We start from the raw sequence: 18273 nt of genomic DNA on the forward strand, positions 1-18273 counted from the left end.
AACTTGTGCCAGCCACTGGAAAGTCCTAAAGCAAATATGCTGGGTGTTCCTATTTGCAGTAGATAGTTTAGTAAATATTTTCACAACTGTTTTGTAGGAGAGATGGGAACACAACACTGTATGTTTTTATTGCTCTCGGTATGTGCACGTTTTTAAGGATGTGCATCAGATTATAATCTCTTTTCTCTGTGGTGCTTTATAGTTGTCATTAAACCAATGCTCTCACCTCCCTGATCTTATAGGGGCTAGTGTCATTCAGTGAGTCATCACTGTGTCACGTAACAGTGAAGCTTCTCTTTCTTTCCTTAGGTGGAATCATGCCTTTAAGAATCAGATCACAACTCTACAGGGTCAAGCGAAAAACCGAGCAAATCCAAATCGGAGTGAAGTACAGGCAAACCTCTCTCTGTTCCTAGAGGCAGCTAGTGGCTTCTATACTCAGGTGAGACCAAGGGATCATAGTTGCATCGTAGCCTAGCACCAGGTAGGTTTTGTAAGTTTCTGTTTCCATAGGTGTGGATCAGGAAAATTTCCCCTGAAGACTTAAACCATTGGGGGTGGGGGTGGGGGAGCGTGTTTCAGGTATTTAGAGAGCAGGATTTTGCACTGCACAATTCCTAGACCAGTTCCTAGTCCATTTGCACTTGAACTGCAAGCCTTTGTCCTCTGTGGGATTTTTGGATTTTAAAAAAGTTAACACCTCAAATTCTGAAATCCCTCTAAAGTATGGACACAAAATAATCATCATAAATCAGTGCAGATTTTAGGATTTTAATGTGAAATTCCTGGTCCCTGTGTTAAACAAAAGCTTCTAAAATATTCTGCTCTATTTCAAAGCATAGCTGATGCTGTCCCACCTTAGTAGCGGATAAGATGCAAGGTCTGTGAGGAATCATATGACAGGGAAATTGTTTGGAAATACCCCCTCCCCATCTCCTCTCCAGGATTTATGCCAGTCCCCCCGCCTCCTCCCTTTCCTCTTTTAACTGTCTGTCATGTGCTCACAACATGCATGCTCCTGGGGCATATTCAGTTCTCGCCAAGCTAAGGGTTTCCTTTTTTATTTTCTCCTGCATGCCCAGGAAATTCCTTTAGTAGGTAGAGATCTTTGTCTTGTTAGTACTTGGCACCATTTTATGGCTTTTGTGATTGGCTAGTAGTGTGGCCTGCCACTCCACTTTTATTGCTGTGTTTTTTTGGAGACAGCCTTACAGTTCATAATTCTGTAGCATGTATGGGAAAGAGATGGGTATTCTTTCCGGATTAATTATTCTAAAAGTGACAGTGGAGGTCTTTTTGCTTTATTTTGCACAACTGTTGCATTTGTTTTCAGTAAGTTCTCTTTTGTCAGAACATTAAGTCCTTTATGAAGGTGTCTCAGCTGATCTGAGCTCTGTACTTCATACTCTGTTGCCCAGTATTTTGGGTGGAAATCTTTTCTAGCTTTGTCATCTGAGATACCAGGGATAGAACCTGTGACCTTCTGCGTGCAAAGCATGTATTGTAAATCTGAGAAAATGCCTCTTCCCTAAAGTTAGGTGAGGAGAACAGAAATGAACAGACATGGTCTCTTTTGACAGTTAAATTTTCATGAGCTCTTAATTTTATGCAGAAGCCTTTTGTTCAAGGAGAGGGTGATGGGGGAATAATGGGACAAAGGTTGCCTAAGACCAGATTTGCAGTAGGAGGCCTGATGAACCTTGGATATAACTATGTCTGTCTGACTCAACTACTAAATTGGGTTGTTTCTCATTCCAGCTGCTGCAGGAGCTGTGCACAGTGTTTAATGTAGATTTGCCCTGTCGTGTGAAGTCCTCCCAACTGGGGATAATCAGCAATAAACAGACGCACACCAGCGCCATTGTGAAGCCACAATCTAGCTCCTGCTCATATATTTGCCAGCACTGCCTTGTCCACCTTGGAGACATTGGTGAGTTGTAAGGATAGGGAAGCTGCTGTACTCTGCTCAGGATCACCTGCAACAATTAATAACCTGCAGCTTTCAGAAGCAGTTGGGAAAAGGGATCGTGGTGGTCTTGACAATGGTGGTAGGCCATGTAAGGAAAAGCATTTTTAATCTCTTTAACAATGAGAAAAGGAGCTCTAGTACTTGAGCTGGGGCTGGTCTCACTGTTAGGCAGAGTGTACCTGGTGGCTTCAAGGGCAACTTCTGAGACATTGAAGGTCATCTAATTGTCAAATGTTTGCTTTGCTGCTCTGGACAAAACTGACTTCATGTCCTGGGTGCCAAAATGCCCTAAGCAGTCTCTGTGGCGTGAACAAGGTGCATACAATTTATGATCCTGTACACTTGTGGTTTTTTACCATTTATTGGTTGTCTCTCAAGTGATTATTTCACTTTTTTGTTTGTAAATGATACTGTTCTTTGAATAATTTTTTGCAGAAAGGATTAAAGTTGACCTGGTAGGTTTTTGGCGACAGGGAAAGTGCAGTTCATGTGAAATATTTTAATAGCAAAGAAAATGATGATAAAGAATTACCTTCCTTGTACAGACTACGGTCTATTAGTCCAGTGTTAGGTTCCCGATAGCAACCAGTCAAGTGAGGTTGAAATTAATTGTTGGACACTGGCTTGTATCCTACTATTGAGTAAAGACTGCAGCCTTCTTGTGATAGAAAAGAATCTGTGAGCTGGAACCAGGCTTTTTCAAACCTGGCTCAGCAGAATGGGGATACAAGTTAAGATTGTGATGGCCATCCTTAGTTTGCTCCCCAATGTTTGGTATTCGCCCTCTTGGTGCAAGGAGGCGGCATCATTTAGTTCATGATATAGTTGGGGCTGGCTTTTGTCTTCAGTTTCATATGCTGACTTTGTGAAGTTCAAACTGTATAGATCGGTGATACAGAGTCTTCTGTAATTCATAAACCCTCCATTCTTTTTAGAGGTGAAGTATGTACTGGCATATTGACTAAGCAGCCAAGGTTCTCTGTGATATCTTCTTGTTTTCTTTTTTCAGCTCGCTACAGAAATCAAACTAGTCAGGCTGAGTCCTACTATAGGCATGCAGCTCAGCTTGTTCCCTCCAATGGTGAGTTTGTGAAATGTAATCCATCTGGGCTGAGTTGCCAGTTCTGTATCAGTGCTTTGAATGCATGCTCCTCTGTCCTTCTGCAGATGCATAAATATGGCAAAGGTTTTAAATACTAATACCATACTCTCTGTATAACTATCCTCAGTAAAGACAACTGATTCCCTGCAGTACCTATGTCTGGAAACAATTACAATTGGCACCTGTAATATATTTGTTAAAAATTCCTGGAGAATGGCTTTTGTCATTACACTATTCACCCCCTGTTTCCTGAACACAGTGATAGATCTTTATTTCCCTAAAGGAAATGGACCATATACTGTGTATTACACTGGGTTGAAAGTTAGACTTGAACCATTTTTTATTCAAGTCTACCTTTCTGTTTCAGTTCAGAAAATTTACCACGATGGTTACATTAATTTTTTTTGTTAGAACAGAATATGTATTTTCCTTCCTCTTAAAAAAGAAATCTGTCCTTTCCGTTGTGTTTAAACGCTCTGTCCCCAATCACGTATTTGGTTTCTTAACTTCCCCTTCCATTTTTTGAGCAGCACCTCTACCCTACCTCCCCTTTCTTTTTCTACACACACCCCTCCCTAGACTCATGTGGAGTCCTGCTCGAGTGACTTCATTGTAGCAGGTAGGAATTCAGGTAGCTGAATTCCTCTAATCTTACCTGATGATTTCATACCTGAAATCTTCTCATCTTAGAGTACACAAAACAGTTTCCTTCTGTAGGGCATCTGGCTTTTGAAATTTACTGCAAAGTGATGATATAGTTTCTATGGGTTTTGGTAAATTTCCTGTTATTATCCTGGGTTTAAAATTTGTATTTTTGGTATTGTAAGCGGACCTCTGTGGAGGAAAAAGGGATAAACAATTATTAGAACATAGATGGACAATTATAAAGGTAAATTTCTTAATAAATGGGTGTGTCTACCACATATGTCTAAAATGGGCAGACATCATTTCACATTCTGAACATAAGCTTAACCCCAAAGATTTTGTTCAGTCTGTATGGAACTAAATACCAGTTTGCATTAATGAGACTAGAAAAAAAAAATCCATTCATTTTCTGATGGCAAACAGCTAAACATTTTTCCCTGTCTCCTAAAGAAAGCTGCTGTCAATGGAATTGAATTTAACAAATATTGATAAAAGGCTACAAAAGACCTTTTCTTTCCTTTTATATATTAGAGTTTCAGATTTTGTTAGGCTAACATCTAACTGATACTGAGATTGTTTATAAAATTTCATGTAGTGATGCAGTTGAAAAATATGTACATTTTTTCTAAACTGAATTAGTAAATGGAATATATTGCTTATTTACTAAGAAAATATTTAGACATTTAAAATAAAATCTGTTAAGCAGATAGACTGGCAGCACAGACCTATGCATGTCTACTCAGAGTTAAGTCCTACTATGTTCATGGGGCTTACTCCCAGGTAGGTGTGCTTATGCAGCTAGCAGAAGTAGGCCTTTACCTAATGGCAGGATTGTACTTGCAGTAGTACATCTAAGAGAAACTTTTCCCCCCTTCTTATTGCCTTAGGTCAGCCTTACAATCAGTTGGCTATTTTAGCATCCTCCAAAGGAGACCACCTGACCACAATTTTCTACTACTGCAGAAGCATTGCTGTGAAGTTTCCTTTCCCAGCTGCCTCTACTAATCTACAAAAAGCACTTTCTAAAGCACTGGAAAGGTACGACTGATATGGTCTTTGGGATAGCCTGTTTATAACAAAGGACCTTTAGCAATGCCATTGTCCACATCAGATTTTTTTCTGCGTTCCTAATGCCTGTATTATAGGCTGCTGGCATTCTCCTCTTCCTCATTTTAGCCTCACAACAGCCCTGTGAGGTAGATTAGACTGAGATTATGTGACTGGCCCAAGATCAGACAGCAAGCTTCCATGGCAGAGCTTGGATTTGAACCTGAGTCTCTAAGATCCCAGCCTGACACTCTAGCCACTATACCACAGTGGCTCATATAAATGTACATATTTGTATGCAATGCTATATCTGAACATTTGTGCTCCATAACTAAAATATAAATGAATGGGTAGAACCAATTTATTTTATGAGTTCTCTCAGTTCAGTGTTTCAGAACAAAATACAACCCAAGTTGGCCGCCCCTGGTCTGGACAACCCCTGGTGTGAGAGATTCCAAGTTTAATATTAATCTTTAATGCCATGGGAGGAACTGTCACTGGCAATACCTCTTTTTTTTTTTTTTTTTTTGCACACATAGTATTTCCTTTAAAGGAGATTACGTCAAGAATATATTTTTCTAACGGGTATGTTTCCCCCCTTTTCCAATTGCAGTCGTGATGAGGTGAAGACTCAATGGGGAGTGTCTGATTTCATTAAGGCATTTATAAAATTTCATGGTCATGTGTACCTGAGTAAGAACTTGGAAAAACTGAATCCTCTTCGTGAGAAGTTAGAGGAGCACTTCAAGGTTAGTTCTGTAAAACATTTCCTGTTTTACCTATTGAACTACATCCTTTTAAGAAGTTGTTTTCCCAGTGTTTTCCTTTTCAAAATAATGCAGATCTTTGGAAGCCCCTTCTTCCCTATGTATCTGTCCACCTTCTTTGATCTGGTGCAGGCTCCCTTGTTTTGTATTCTTTATCAAAATGAGGTGGATGGGGACCCAGAGCAGGAACCTTCTGTGTGGTGATACTTTCCTTTATAAGAAAGCCCTGCCTCGGGACATCTGCCCAAAACAACCTTTTTGATTTCTTTCTGCTTTCCTTGTATGCTTTCCCAATATCGAGTTGAATTGAAATGGCAGTGCTGCTAGTATTCTGATCTCATTTATACAGTCAAGCAGTTAAATATTTTAATTCATTTTAGGATATTTGTGTTGCCATGTTGTGATACGTGTTTATACTGTAAGTCATCTTCAGTCAGTTCAGCTTTCCTGTTGCATTTTAAATAATATCAAGATAAATGTCAACTGTGCCAGTCAGAGGGCAAAATATAGTAGCTCATATAGTATGCGTACTAAAACTTATGCTCTTGTCCCATATCAACTGTTCTTGACTAGTGGCACAGATTAACCCTTGGCTGTTTGTTTGATTGCCTTGCCTCATAACCAGATAAACCTTGGATATTGTGTTGAAAGAAGATCTTCAGCACTGACCCTGTTGTCGAGATGAATTGGAAAGGCCTTGAGTGTAGAAGTGCCTTACAACTGGGCTTACAGTAGCACTTTACTTGCTCATCCCTTTTCTTAAGGGCCAGGAATGCAGCTGATGTATTTGCAAATGGCCATGTGCCATTTCTGTCCTTATTTGCTTTAGCTCACATGTCAAAAAGCTTAAATGCTATTTACCACATTTTTATCCTAACCCTCAAGGGGATTGGGGTGGCTTATATTCCTCCCCTACTTTACAGCCACTCCGTGAGGTAGGCTAGGCTGAGACTCATTGTCACACAGTGAGGTTTCAGGTAGCACTCTTTGCTACTGCTCCATGCGAATTCTTAAAATTGAGGCACAACAGTGGTTAGTTGTAGCCCAGAGGAACCAACGTTCAAATAATTTCCTCCGTCATGAAGCTTGCTAAGTGACCTTGAGCAAATCATTACCTTGTGTTTTAACCTAACAAATTGTCTGTGAAGTTACAGTAGGACAGCACCATGTATACCTCTAGAGCTCCCTGGAGGAAGAAAATACGATAAATGATGCTGAAATCCTGGTCTTGGTACAGCTCCATTCTGGATAGGGGAAGCATTGCACATGCCATTGCATGTACTCTGGGGTGAGAAACAACTCACTTAAGCATGATATCACCAGGTCCGCTATTTGAAGCCGTGAGCAAGCAGCCTCACACATGCTTTCCAGAATGCAGAACAAACAGTTAAGTTTAAAGTTGATCTTGTCTAGAAGTACGGAAAGGAGTTAAATCAGATGACCACTCCCTAGTTTCATGTAGTACTTCTGGACCAGTGTATTGCTGCCCCTCAGTGATGTAATTTAGCTAAGATGGACAAGGGTCAAGCATGCATGTAGTATGCTGCATTGCTCCCAAGTACCTAGTCAGTTACCTCAAGCTACAGTAATTGAAAGTTATTTTAAAAGGAGAAAGAGAACTAGAAGGCATTTATATGTTCATATGTTTATATGTTGACCTTTCCTGCTCTACACCTTGAGTTCCAGATTTTCTGTAGATATGAGCCATTTTATTTATAAAGTGCTTTGCAAATGTGTTAGAGAGAGTAACTCAGGATACTAACCAGTTTCCCTGGGGGTTCACCATTCAAAGGCATCTTCATCAGTTAGAAAAGCTGTGATAGGGTGGTACTGAGGAGAAGCAAAAGTGGTTGAGAAACAACCTTTCCTTGCCTCCATCACTACTACAGAATTAACCTTCAGCCTGTATTCAGTCAGATATGCTCCATGTCTCCCCCTGCCCTTGCATTTTAGTCACCTTCCCATCTGCTTCCTTACTCTGTGTCAGTGGTCCCTTATATACCAGGGTGCCCATCTGGCTCTAGTCAGCCAGAGAGAATGTCTAGGAGCGTTTGGCTGTGTTGGGAAGTAAAGTTTCCAGAAATGTCGAAGTTATGGAGGTTGGAGGATTGGAGGGGGGGGGGGGGGATTGACATGTATTTGCAGACTTGCCTAGCATTTATCAGAAGCACCCCAAGAGACAATAATATAAGGACAAAGCAGCTAAGATTCTTTTGGAGAAAGGATCAGAAGGGGAAAGGTAACTTACCTGTGTCTAGCCCCTTTACCTGGCATGTTCTCATCTCATGGCAACATTTTCCTTTGCTCTGAACAGTGAGAACAGAGATGCCAGTTTCTTTCCCCTGTAGTATGTTCTGCTCATTTAATGCTACAGTCAATAAAACTGGGGTGGCTGCCATGCACTTCCATGAGAAAGAGTAAAGAGGTGCACCTTTAGTGAGGCTAAAGCTACTGTCTGACTCTGGTGTCTTTCTGTGATTGTGGTTCTATCCTTTCATCATGATCAGCCCTGTCCTCAGATCTGTCTCTTGGCTCTACTAGAGTTTGATGGAACGTTGAGAAAACATTTGGGGTAAGGACGTAGCTCAAAGGTGGAGCATCTACTTTGCATGCAGAAGATCCCAAGTTCCATCCCTAGCATCTCCAGTTAAAAGGGCCAGGTAGCAGGTGATAGACCCTGGACAGTCATGTTCAAAGTAGGCAGTAATGGCCTCTGGTCAGTCAATGGTATGATTCAGTATAAGGCAGATCCATGTGTTCAGAACGGTATGTATATTTTTTAAAAGTGCTCTCTATGCCAGTCACGTTTTACTGTTTATTATACGTTTTTGGAAAGTCATGGGTATTTGTTCTTCCACTGTTACAGAGGCTACTGTTCCAAAAAACCTTCAATTCACAGCAGCTAGTCCACATTACCGTCATCAACCTGTTTCAGCTGCATCACTTGCGAGACTTTAGCAATGAGACTGAGCAGCACAGTTACAACCAAGATGAACAGCTCTGTTGGACACAGTTGCTGGCCCTCTTCAGTAAGTACCAAAACTGTCACAGCTCATTTGTGCAAGGTTTCCTAGTCTGGGCTGCTGGGCTTCTAAGAAGAAATTCTACCTGGGGTGGGTAGAATGCTGTGCTAGTGGGCCATATGAGAAGGAGCTGCTGTACTTGCAGCTGCTTTGAGTGAAGGGTTTGCAAGGAGGGCAAGCATCACCTCCCAGCCAGCTGACTCAAATAGGGTTCCTGCGGGGTGAGAGAAATGTTGAACTACTTGATGGGGTGCTCAGCAAACAGTGTCCTTTATTGCTTCTACTGATTCCTTTTATCATTACCCTTCTTACACAGTACTAACTTTCTGAATTGTTGCTGCCACTTCATATAAAGATGTGGTGGCAGGAAAAGCGGCATCAACTCCTTTCTGGGTGTAAGTACAGCAGTGGCAGAGAGGGGAGCATGTAGGCTTCCTGACAATACTTTCTTATTCCATAGACTATGGGGCAGGCTGACTGTTCTCACCATAAAGTAGTTGCTGAGTTGACCCCACTGCCTTGCTGCCCAGTGTAGGATTTGTACTGTGGCGGTTTGTGTCATCCACTGTCCCTTTCTTGTCATTCGCAGTACTTATTCCCAGAGAACAATTCTTGTAGTACAATTCTTGTAGGTCTTTTCGTTAGAACCGCCCCCATTTCTCAAGACGAAGTAGCACCACCCCTCGTCTAGCAGCAGCAAAGTTACACAGCATGGAAGAATGTCCTATCTCTCTTCTCCTCCCTAGTGTCCTTCCTTGGAATTCTGTGCAAGTGTCCACTCCAGAACGATCGCCAGGAAGAGTCTTGGGGTTCTTATCCCCTTCCTGCTCTCAAAGTCTCAATGGACTGGCTGAAACTTAGACCCAGCGTATTTCAGGAGGCCGTAGTTGATGAGCGACAATAGTGAGTCTTTTTTTTCTCCGCAATTCTTTTTTTGTCATTCACTTGGGCGAAGCAAGCTACTGATGAAAAGTTTGTGATAGGAGGTGGGCATTTCAGGGAGAGCTGCTGCAGTGTAGTGGGTGGCCAGGACAAAGCTGGGAACAGCAAGTCCTTAGTACAAATCTTGCCCCTTCCCTGCCCGCTGGATGATCCAAGGCAAGGTCTCTTACTGCCTCCAATTGGCCAATGGGCATCTAAGAGTAATACTGACCTAGCCTGCAGGGTGGTTGTCTCAGCGCTGCATTCCCCTCACAGACATTGTTACCAGGAGGGCCTGAAGTGCTTTGCACTCTTTAAAATGTTGTATAAAGGCTTAACTGTTCGAGCTTGGAGCCTTTTTGCTGCTTCCTGTAAAGTAATGGCTCTTCTCCTTAAATCCACTACTGGCCACAAAGTGTGCAACGTTATCATCAAATGCCCCTCAGACCACAAGGTTTTTTTAGAAAAAGACATAAGACAGCAGTCCAGCCAAGGCAACTGTGTATGCAAATATGATTCTTGCAAATAAAGGAAAATAGATTCTAAAAAGTGCCAGGTTCTAGTGAAGCTCGATTAGCACTTTCTAGAAAAACCGCTTCTCCCTTATCTTTGTTGCTTTGTTTACTGTATGGATTTCTAATAAACCTCTCTCAACTATGACAGTGATGTTGAATTTGTTCACTTCTAGCGTGTGTATTTCAGCATTGGTAGTGGCAGTTAATATGTGTAATTAGATGCAGCATTGAGTAGATTTTAGTGGCTATGTTCCTGAAGTCATCTGTAGCTTACCACTTAGGACAGTTATTTGTAAACAGCTGAATTCCCCCTCATCCTGGAGGCTGTGATGAAGAGCAGACACAGATGCAGAAATATAAGGCGAGACAATAAATGGAGGTTCGTGCCACCAGTTGCATCCTACTTAATCTGTCTGTACTTCTTGTTAAGTAATTGTTGTAGTGCTTGTGTCCTTGGGGCTTTATGCCAAAGCAAGGTAATGGACATCTCAAAACACACAATCACTCCTAATGTAACCTCTGTCCTAGTTTGAATGATTTTCTTTCCTCAGTTAAAACCTGTAATGACTTTTAGTAAAATTTCCCAGCTGTTACAGACATGAAACATCTTTGCAAAACTAGAGTTCCAGTTGCTACTATTACGAATGTTTATTTTTTTGTATCGTTTCATAGATAAATGCCTGCCAGCTGATGACCCACTGCGTGCATTTTATAGAGACTGCTATAGTACACAATGATTTTTGCTGGACTAAAACCTTGTTAGTCTCTAGGATGCTTGTTTTTGTTGCTGCAATGGATAAAAGTATACCCCGTTTGAAATCTTAATTCTTTAGCCTTCTTTTATTGTAGGAATTGGCATAGGATTGGACTTGCACATTCCTTTTTAAACATACAAGCCTATGCTGTTTTAAGTGTACTCTAAAAATGTTTTTCAACTGTGTGCCATACAGATGTTTTTGAGTCACGTAAGAATGAATGCCATTGGTTCTCTCAGACGTTTGGGGGCTATTCAGATCTTGATTTCCTCACTGCTTGATATGCAGTGAATCAGGAGGGAGCCCTCTGAGATGCTGTTACAGTTCAAGGAGAGCCAGTCTTCCTGATGCAAAGATGCTACACTGTTGGGCTGATAAAAGTGCTCGCTCCCATCTCTGTAGAAACCTGTCTCAGACTGACCCCAACTACACTTCCTTCAGCACAGAAAAGCGGCAGTTCTTCAGCATAATGTCTGTATGCAACCATCTATTGTTTGTTTCAGGGGTTCCATACTACCTTTATTGAAGTCCCTCTGAACAGCTGACAGAGACAAAAAGACACAGTTTTGTGTTGGATTTGTAGGCAAGACCCTCTGTCCGTCAGTCTGATTTCTGTCTTTCAGGATAGTGTCAGTCAGCTGCATTATTCAATACCGTTTTTGTGCAGCCTGAGTACTCTGTATAATGTTCTTCGGATATGGATGTTCTTAATAGTAATTTTGCAATGCCGTTGACCATTTAATTAGTGTGGGGTTATAGCAGGGGTCTACTTGTTACGAGCAAAAGAAAGAAATGCTCCCATTTCCCCATTCTTGCCTTGTTATCTGTGGTGCAATGAAGTAATTTTAGACTTTATTCTTAATGGTTTTCTGCCTCCATCTTTAGATGGTAATAAATGCTTCAAATGTGAAGACTCAGCCTGCTTTTGCCCCCCACCCCACCCCAAGCTGAGCCCATGAACTGGAGCTCTGGATTTCAACCCCAAAGTCTGGCCCGTCTGGTACCACTGCTTATTGTATCCCCAGATAGTAACTTAACTCCTAATTTCTTTAAAAGAAAAGTGGAACTTTGGAGAAGTACAGGTACTGCAAAGTTTCCCCATTCTCTTGTCACTTGATTTGGACAGTCTGCCAGAGAAGGATATCATGTAGGATAGCAATGGTTGCTCAAGTTAACGGTTAAATGAAAATCGCTGCTGCTCTTTCTTCCCTTTTCAGTCTGCCCCAACGCCTTTTGAGCTGGAAGAGACTCCATGTCAGAAAAGACTGCAGCACGCTGTTGCTTTACAGTGTTTGGGAAAAATGAAATGTTGTACATGCTAACTGTTGGAAGTCTAATGATTCTGGACAATGCAGGAAATGCCAGAGATTCCTCAAGAGTTCCTTAGAAGAAGAAGGCAGCTATAGTTCTTAGAAGACTGTACAATAGCTGCCTGACTTTCAAAGGACTTTAGCCTTTGCTGGCTCCATCCCACAGAAGTAGTCTGCCATTTTTCTTGTCATTTGCCCATCCACGTGTACAGATCCTGGTGCAGAAGAAAAGCTAGTTGGCAGTGAAATAAAGGAGAGTGAGAAGGCATTATTCTAAAGGGGGATGACTGATTGAAACTCTGTCCGACATTTCCTAAAATGCAACTTCAGTTTTAATATTTGCTTGGGGCAAACCACGAAGTGACATGATTCTGAAGTCCTATCTAAAATTGGAATGGATATGTAGCAGCATGGACTTGGGGGTGGGATTTGCAGGGAAGACTGGCAGAGGAAGTGAGTTTTTTATTTTAAAGACAGAATTGGAGGTGCAGTGGAGTGAGTTTTTTCAGCCATGGTGAGAAGCATTGTAGAAAGGAAGTGAGAAACTGAGAAAAACTGGTGGCGTATAGCGTAAATGTGAAAATATGCTTCTTCTTGATTTGCAGTATTTGGCCATGGCTGATTGCACTTCTAAACAGTTTCCAGCCTCGTGAGGAAGACCTCTCCTGCCCTAATGGTAAGGATGGTCCCCTGTGTTGTGGTCCATGAAAGCTACAGTTGAATGAGTGGTTGGGGTGAAGGTGAACCAGACGTATATTCCGGCATTGATGCACGGTTTGTTTTGTCTTCAGATTCCAGTGATTCCCCCCCACCCCGCTTGTAGAGTATGTATTTTGGGGTGTTCTTGATTCTGTGCTCAGTACCCCTTCCCCTTTCTTTGCCCAAATGCAGCTTATTTTATGTGGCTTTTTTGTCTGATTGCTGTTTAATCAACACTCATGATTGGAGATGTTACGATGCCCCATCTGGTTTCATGATATTATAGACCATCCTAAATAAAATCTCATGGATTACCACCACAGCCCATCTGATGAAATGGCAGCATGGGTCATTGACTAGGGCAAAAAAGGAAGACAATAGCATCGTGAAAGTAACCATTGAGAACAAATTGCTTGATAGGAGCCTTTGGTGAAAGAAGCTTTTTTTTAATGTATAATTTTGCTGCCATCAACGTGTTTCTTTGAAAATGAGTCTTAAATTATGAACATCTTGCTTATGTACCTTTGGGTTTCATGTCCTTTATTCCATCCTAAAACTAGTCTTGAGGGGGAAAACTTTATGTGAAAGTAATACTTTTTTTACATTTCTGTTGTTACCATTTGTAGAGGACATGTTTAATTCTTCTTAGCAGAAATCTGTGGGACATCAAAGTGTTTAATTTTGGTTGGGTTACATCCGTGTTTAATAATGGGTGATAGGCTGGTTAATACAGTGCATTCCTGCACAGTTACTCATTTTTTTCCCCTGCCTGATTGTTCACTAGCAACTCCACTTCCAGAGGAGTTTGAGCTGCAGGGATTCCTAGCTCTGAGACCTTCCTTCAGGTGAGTGGCTGCCGGAGATACTAATTTACAGTGGAGAGCCAGTGTGAATAATTATGGTTAATTTTAATAAGCTGTCATTACACAGACTCCATTTTGTGGTGTCTGTTTCTTTCCCCACTTTCTTCTCCACCACAGTCAACTTCTTTTAACTGTAAATTCTATATTTTTCTTTATCATACTCTTAGGATTCCACTTCCACAAAAGTGGAAAGTGTATCCACAGTTCTTTCTCCATGTCACTGAAGTAGAATTCCACCCATCTAACCAGATAGAGCTTTTTGTTTGACAAAACATCTGTCCAGAATAATTTTCAGATCGGCAGATAAACTGTGAAGTCAGTCTAGGAGGAAAGCTATAGCAGCTTGAGTTCTGGGGTAGCCATGCCAGTCTGTTGTAGCTAAAACAAAAGCCTTGTGGCACCTTAAAGGCTAGCAAATGTGTTGTGGCACAGGCTTTCATGAGCCACAGTTTATTTCATCTGATGCATGATGCAAAGAAATAAGCAACTCACATGCATGTACAGACACACGTGTACAAAAGGAAGACCTTGGTGGGGTTTGAGGTTCACCAAGTGAGACTAAAAGACCCAATAATCCAAGAGAGAGATGAGTAAATTACGTTAGTATGAACAGCTTAAACGATCTAATAAGACTGGACGTGGAATATTCCCAACTACTGATGAATTGGCAGAACAAGCTGAATAGTGTCACTAACCTTGATTAGAAAAGGGTTAGAGTGACGCAAAGAAGAGTGTGTGGGGGTGGGGGGTGGGGAGGTGGTGGTAGTGGTTATAAACGATAAAATTTTGTCTTCAGTGTTCTATAGCTCCCATTTATTCTTTTACTATAAGGAGTTCAATTTCCTTGTTTCATTCTCCCCACCATGACTTGCAAGTTTGTTTTTTGTAAATTAAAGTATATACTCTGAAAATGTTGGGAGGGTCATTTTTAACTGCATTGAATGGAAAAGTGAAATGTGCATGTAGGGTGAAATAGAAAAAACCCATATTCTTACTGTCTCCCTTGTCTGTCTTGCCTGCCTTGCGTGTATCTGATTCTGAACCAGGCCCTAGAATGTGAATCAGATGTGTGAGACGAATCTTATTTTATGCATCTTATAAAAATTTTAAATCCATTCCTACCCCATTAATTTTTATGCTTCAATATTAACATGGTGATGACTTGGAGAGAAGTATCAAGGCCTCATACACTTCCTTGCTTCTCTCATTGAGAGACACTACCAAGTGACTTGGGAAATACGGATTCTGACCTTGCCTAACCTGACCTGAATTCCTCTATTCGAATACACATACGCTGTCTCTGGCCTGATAGGAGGGAAACAGTTGAAGAGCTGTGCAATGGGGGAGCCTGATAGCTGTTCATGGTAAACAGACTGTTGTCTGACCAAGCCCTTAGCATTACAGACAGGTTTAGGATTGGTTATAAGGGATCTTGTCACATAAGTTGCGGGTTAAGGGAAGTCCCTGATTGCAAAGGTGTGAGAAGGTGTTGCCCCCTGCTGTGAAAACACATACCTTACGGCAATTGTCTATAGTAAAACTCTTAAAATAGAATTCTGTCTACAATTTTATACAGTTTTAGACTATCAGTAGCTTTAATCTCACCACCATATCATTATTCTCACATCTCTCTTTTTGTGTCTGGTTTATAGCCCGACTTTTCTTTCTCTGTTTATGTTACCAACTAGGAACTTAGATTTCTCCAAAGGCCATCAGGGGATTACTGGGGACAAAGAAGGGCAGCATCGGCGTATACGCCAGCAGCGCCTGATCTTCACGGGCAAATGGATTGCTGACAACCAGCCAAGGTATCTGCACAGCTGCTGGCATCATCCCTCTCCCTTCTGTGCATGTTGTGTCTGCTTGGTGATGATGTGCTTGTTGATATTGACAGGTGTTGAAAGGGTGCTGCAGGACATTATATTTGACGCTGTGTTAGGCAGCGTGTGGGAGTATGTTTGTCACAGTAGGCACTTAGTGAAGGAAAAATGCTTTACATATATCCATTTTAAGAAGCAGGCAGCCTGTTCAGTATGCAACACTAGGAATCTTCCTTGAGATTTTAAAGCTGCAGTTGTACATATTGGGTATCAGTAACCACATTTTCATCTTTCGTGTTCATGGAGGAGGCCATTGCCAAGCTGACATATTTTTATCAGTCCGCCTAGACTAATATTGTCTGACTTGCACTAACTTTCAGAATTCACAGGTTCTCAGTCCTGACATCTGAAATCTTTTAATTGGAAATGCTGGGAATTGAACCTGGAGCTTCACACACACAAAGTGTGCTTTACTGCTGAGCTACAATGGTAGCTTTATCCAGTAACCATTATCTTCTATACATTATTCAGCCATTGAAAAAAATCTTAATATATGGACTTGGAAACCATGAGAACTGAAAAACACATCTGTAATGTAGAATGTGTTACAATGCTGCATTCAGTATGATTTGGCTGTGTTGTGTCTTCAGGTTTCCAGCCAAACAAAAGTAATTCCATAGTTAGACGGAAAGGAGCCTTACACCAACCCTGTGGTTCAGATAGTTGTTCCAATGACACTGCAGGTTTCAAAGAAATAATAATAAATACTAATAACATTTGATATATATACTGCCCTTCAGGACAACTTAATGCCCACTCAGAGCGGTTTATAAAGTACGTTAATGTTAACCTCACGACAATCACCCTGTGAGGTGGATGGGACTGAGAGAGCTTCGAGAAGCTGTGACTGAGCCTAGGTCACCCAGTTGTCTTCAAGTGAAGGAGTGGAGAATCAAACCCGGCTCTACAGATAGAGTCCTACTGCTCTTAACCACTATATCAAACTGGCTCTCCAAATACCTTTTCTTCTTGGTAAGAGACCCATTGTGATCTAGTTGATAGTGTTGGGCTATGATGAGAAAGGCCCAGGTTCTAATCTCCATTTTTTCTTGAAGCTCACTGGGTGTCTTTGGACAGTCACATAGTCTCTCACACTAACATGCCATATAAAGTTGCTGGGATAAAAATGGGAAGAGGACTGAGCTCCTTGGATAGTTCTAGAATTTTTATAAAAACCCAAATGAATAGTCGCCTTTAACTCCCCCCCCTCATATGTACATGCTAAGAGTGGTCTTTATAGACTTTTTATCACATAAAATAACCTCATTACCAGTTTATTACTCATGGTTGTTGGGGGTTTTCCGGGCTGTATTGCCGTGGTCTTGGCATTGTAGTTCCTGACGTTTCGCCAGCAGCTGTGGCTGGCATCTTCAGAGGTGTAGCACCAAAAGACACCTCTCTGTCTTTTGGTGCTACACCTCTGAAGATGCCAGCCACAGCTGCTGGCGAAACGTCAGGAACTACAATGCCAAGACCACGGCAATACAGCCCGGAAAACCCCCAACAACCATCGTTCTCCGGCCGTGAAAGCCTTCGACAGTTTATTACTCAGTTTCCAGCTTTTATTTCCATTAAAAGTTTCCCCCCGAGCCTCCCCTGCCATTTCATGTACACTCTTAGAAACATTTTTACGCTTGGTACCTATTGGTTATTTGACATTTGTTGTTACATTAAATGTCATTGGGCAGTTGCCCCAATTTGCTAAATGAATCTTTTCATAAGATGCGTCCTAAACTCCTTGCCTTTGTCTTCCTCTGTTACGAACTGGGAAACTGCAAGTTAGTTCACTGACTGCTCTAAGGAACAAGGATACCTTTTGCTGCTTGCCGCAGAGACTGCCTTCATCTTGCCTCCTCTGTTTTACCATCAGCTTCGCAGGAGCTGGTTCTGATGTCTGGAAGTTTTACTTATTTTGCGTTTGGTTTCGTGTGTAACTTGTGGCCACTGAATGAGACTACTTATATACCATCAATACCTTTTTTTGTTTTGTTTTTTCCATTGAAGGCTGATCCAGTGTGAAAATGAGGTTGGGAAACTCCTATTTTTGACAGAGATCCCCGAGTTACTACTTGATGAGCATAGCGAAGCCAAACAGAGTCTTGTGCTGCAGGAAGCATCCCTTACAGAGCCACAGTTTGCAGATGGGAGTCCGGGACTGAAGTCAGTGCTGTCGACAGGTCGAAACCTAAGCAGCAGCTGTGATACAGGAGATAAGCCAATGGTGACATTCAAAGAGAACATTAAACCGCGAGAGGTAAACCGAGAGCCAGGCCGAGGCTACCTAACAAAGGAAGTGAGTAGGGAAAGAAGGGATTATAGCAAAGGAGTAACAGCCAATAAAAATGATGGAAAGAAAGACAACAACAACAAGAGGAAGAACGAGACCAAGAAATGTGGCATGGAAAAGATGCAGGAAGCAGGGAAGCAGAACGTGGCGGTGCAGGTAGGGCTTTGTGATTTGGGTTGAAGAGATATTTCCTGGGAAGTTCTTGATGCAGCCTCTTGAGTTGGTTTTTGTATGCAAAGTCCATGGAATTTTTTAAATATTCAGTGTATTCAGTATAGTTGGTCTCTGTTTGATCTGTGAACCAGTCCAGTACCTCTAACCTGACCAGCAGTTCTGACAGCTATGACACACACCTGAGGTTGGATCATTTTACAGCCCTTACTTTCTCCAGCACTTCATGCAAGGAGAGAATCATTGCCTTCTTACAACAGCAGCTCATATTTCTTGCCAGAAGGACACAGAAATAAACTGGTCTTTCTTTTGCCTCGCT

General features: G+C 41.7%; 1 protein-coding gene across 2 annotated transcripts in view; it reads left to right on the forward strand.

The window, feature by feature from the left end:
* Positions 1-18273, forward strand: part of SMG7 (SMG7 nonsense mediated mRNA decay factor) — a 77403-nt gene that overhangs the window by 32212 nt on the left and 26918 nt on the right. For both annotated transcript variants that reach the window (XM_054980516.1, XM_054980515.1), the window contains exons 4-14: positions 310-442; positions 1759-1930; positions 2979-3050; positions 4604-4754; positions 5377-5512; positions 8397-8559; positions 9300-9456; positions 12660-12730; positions 13538-13598; positions 15305-15424; positions 17501-17939. In XM_054980516.1, coding sequence (XP_054836491.1) covers positions 310-442; positions 1759-1930; positions 2979-3050; positions 4604-4754; positions 5377-5512; positions 8397-8559; positions 9300-9456; positions 12660-12730; positions 13538-13598; positions 15305-15424; positions 17501-17939 — 1675 coding nt within the window. The remainder of the gene's footprint in view (positions 1-309; positions 443-1758; positions 1931-2978; positions 3051-4603; positions 4755-5376; positions 5513-8396; positions 8560-9299; positions 9457-12659; positions 12731-13537; positions 13599-15304; positions 15425-17500; positions 17940-18273) is intronic.

The sequence above is a fragment of the Eublepharis macularius genome, chromosome 5 (genome assembly GCF_028583425.1).
Source record: "Eublepharis macularius isolate TG4126 chromosome 5, MPM_Emac_v1.0, whole genome shotgun sequence".
Taxonomy (NCBI): domain Eukaryota; kingdom Metazoa; phylum Chordata; class Lepidosauria; order Squamata; family Eublepharidae; genus Eublepharis; species Eublepharis macularius.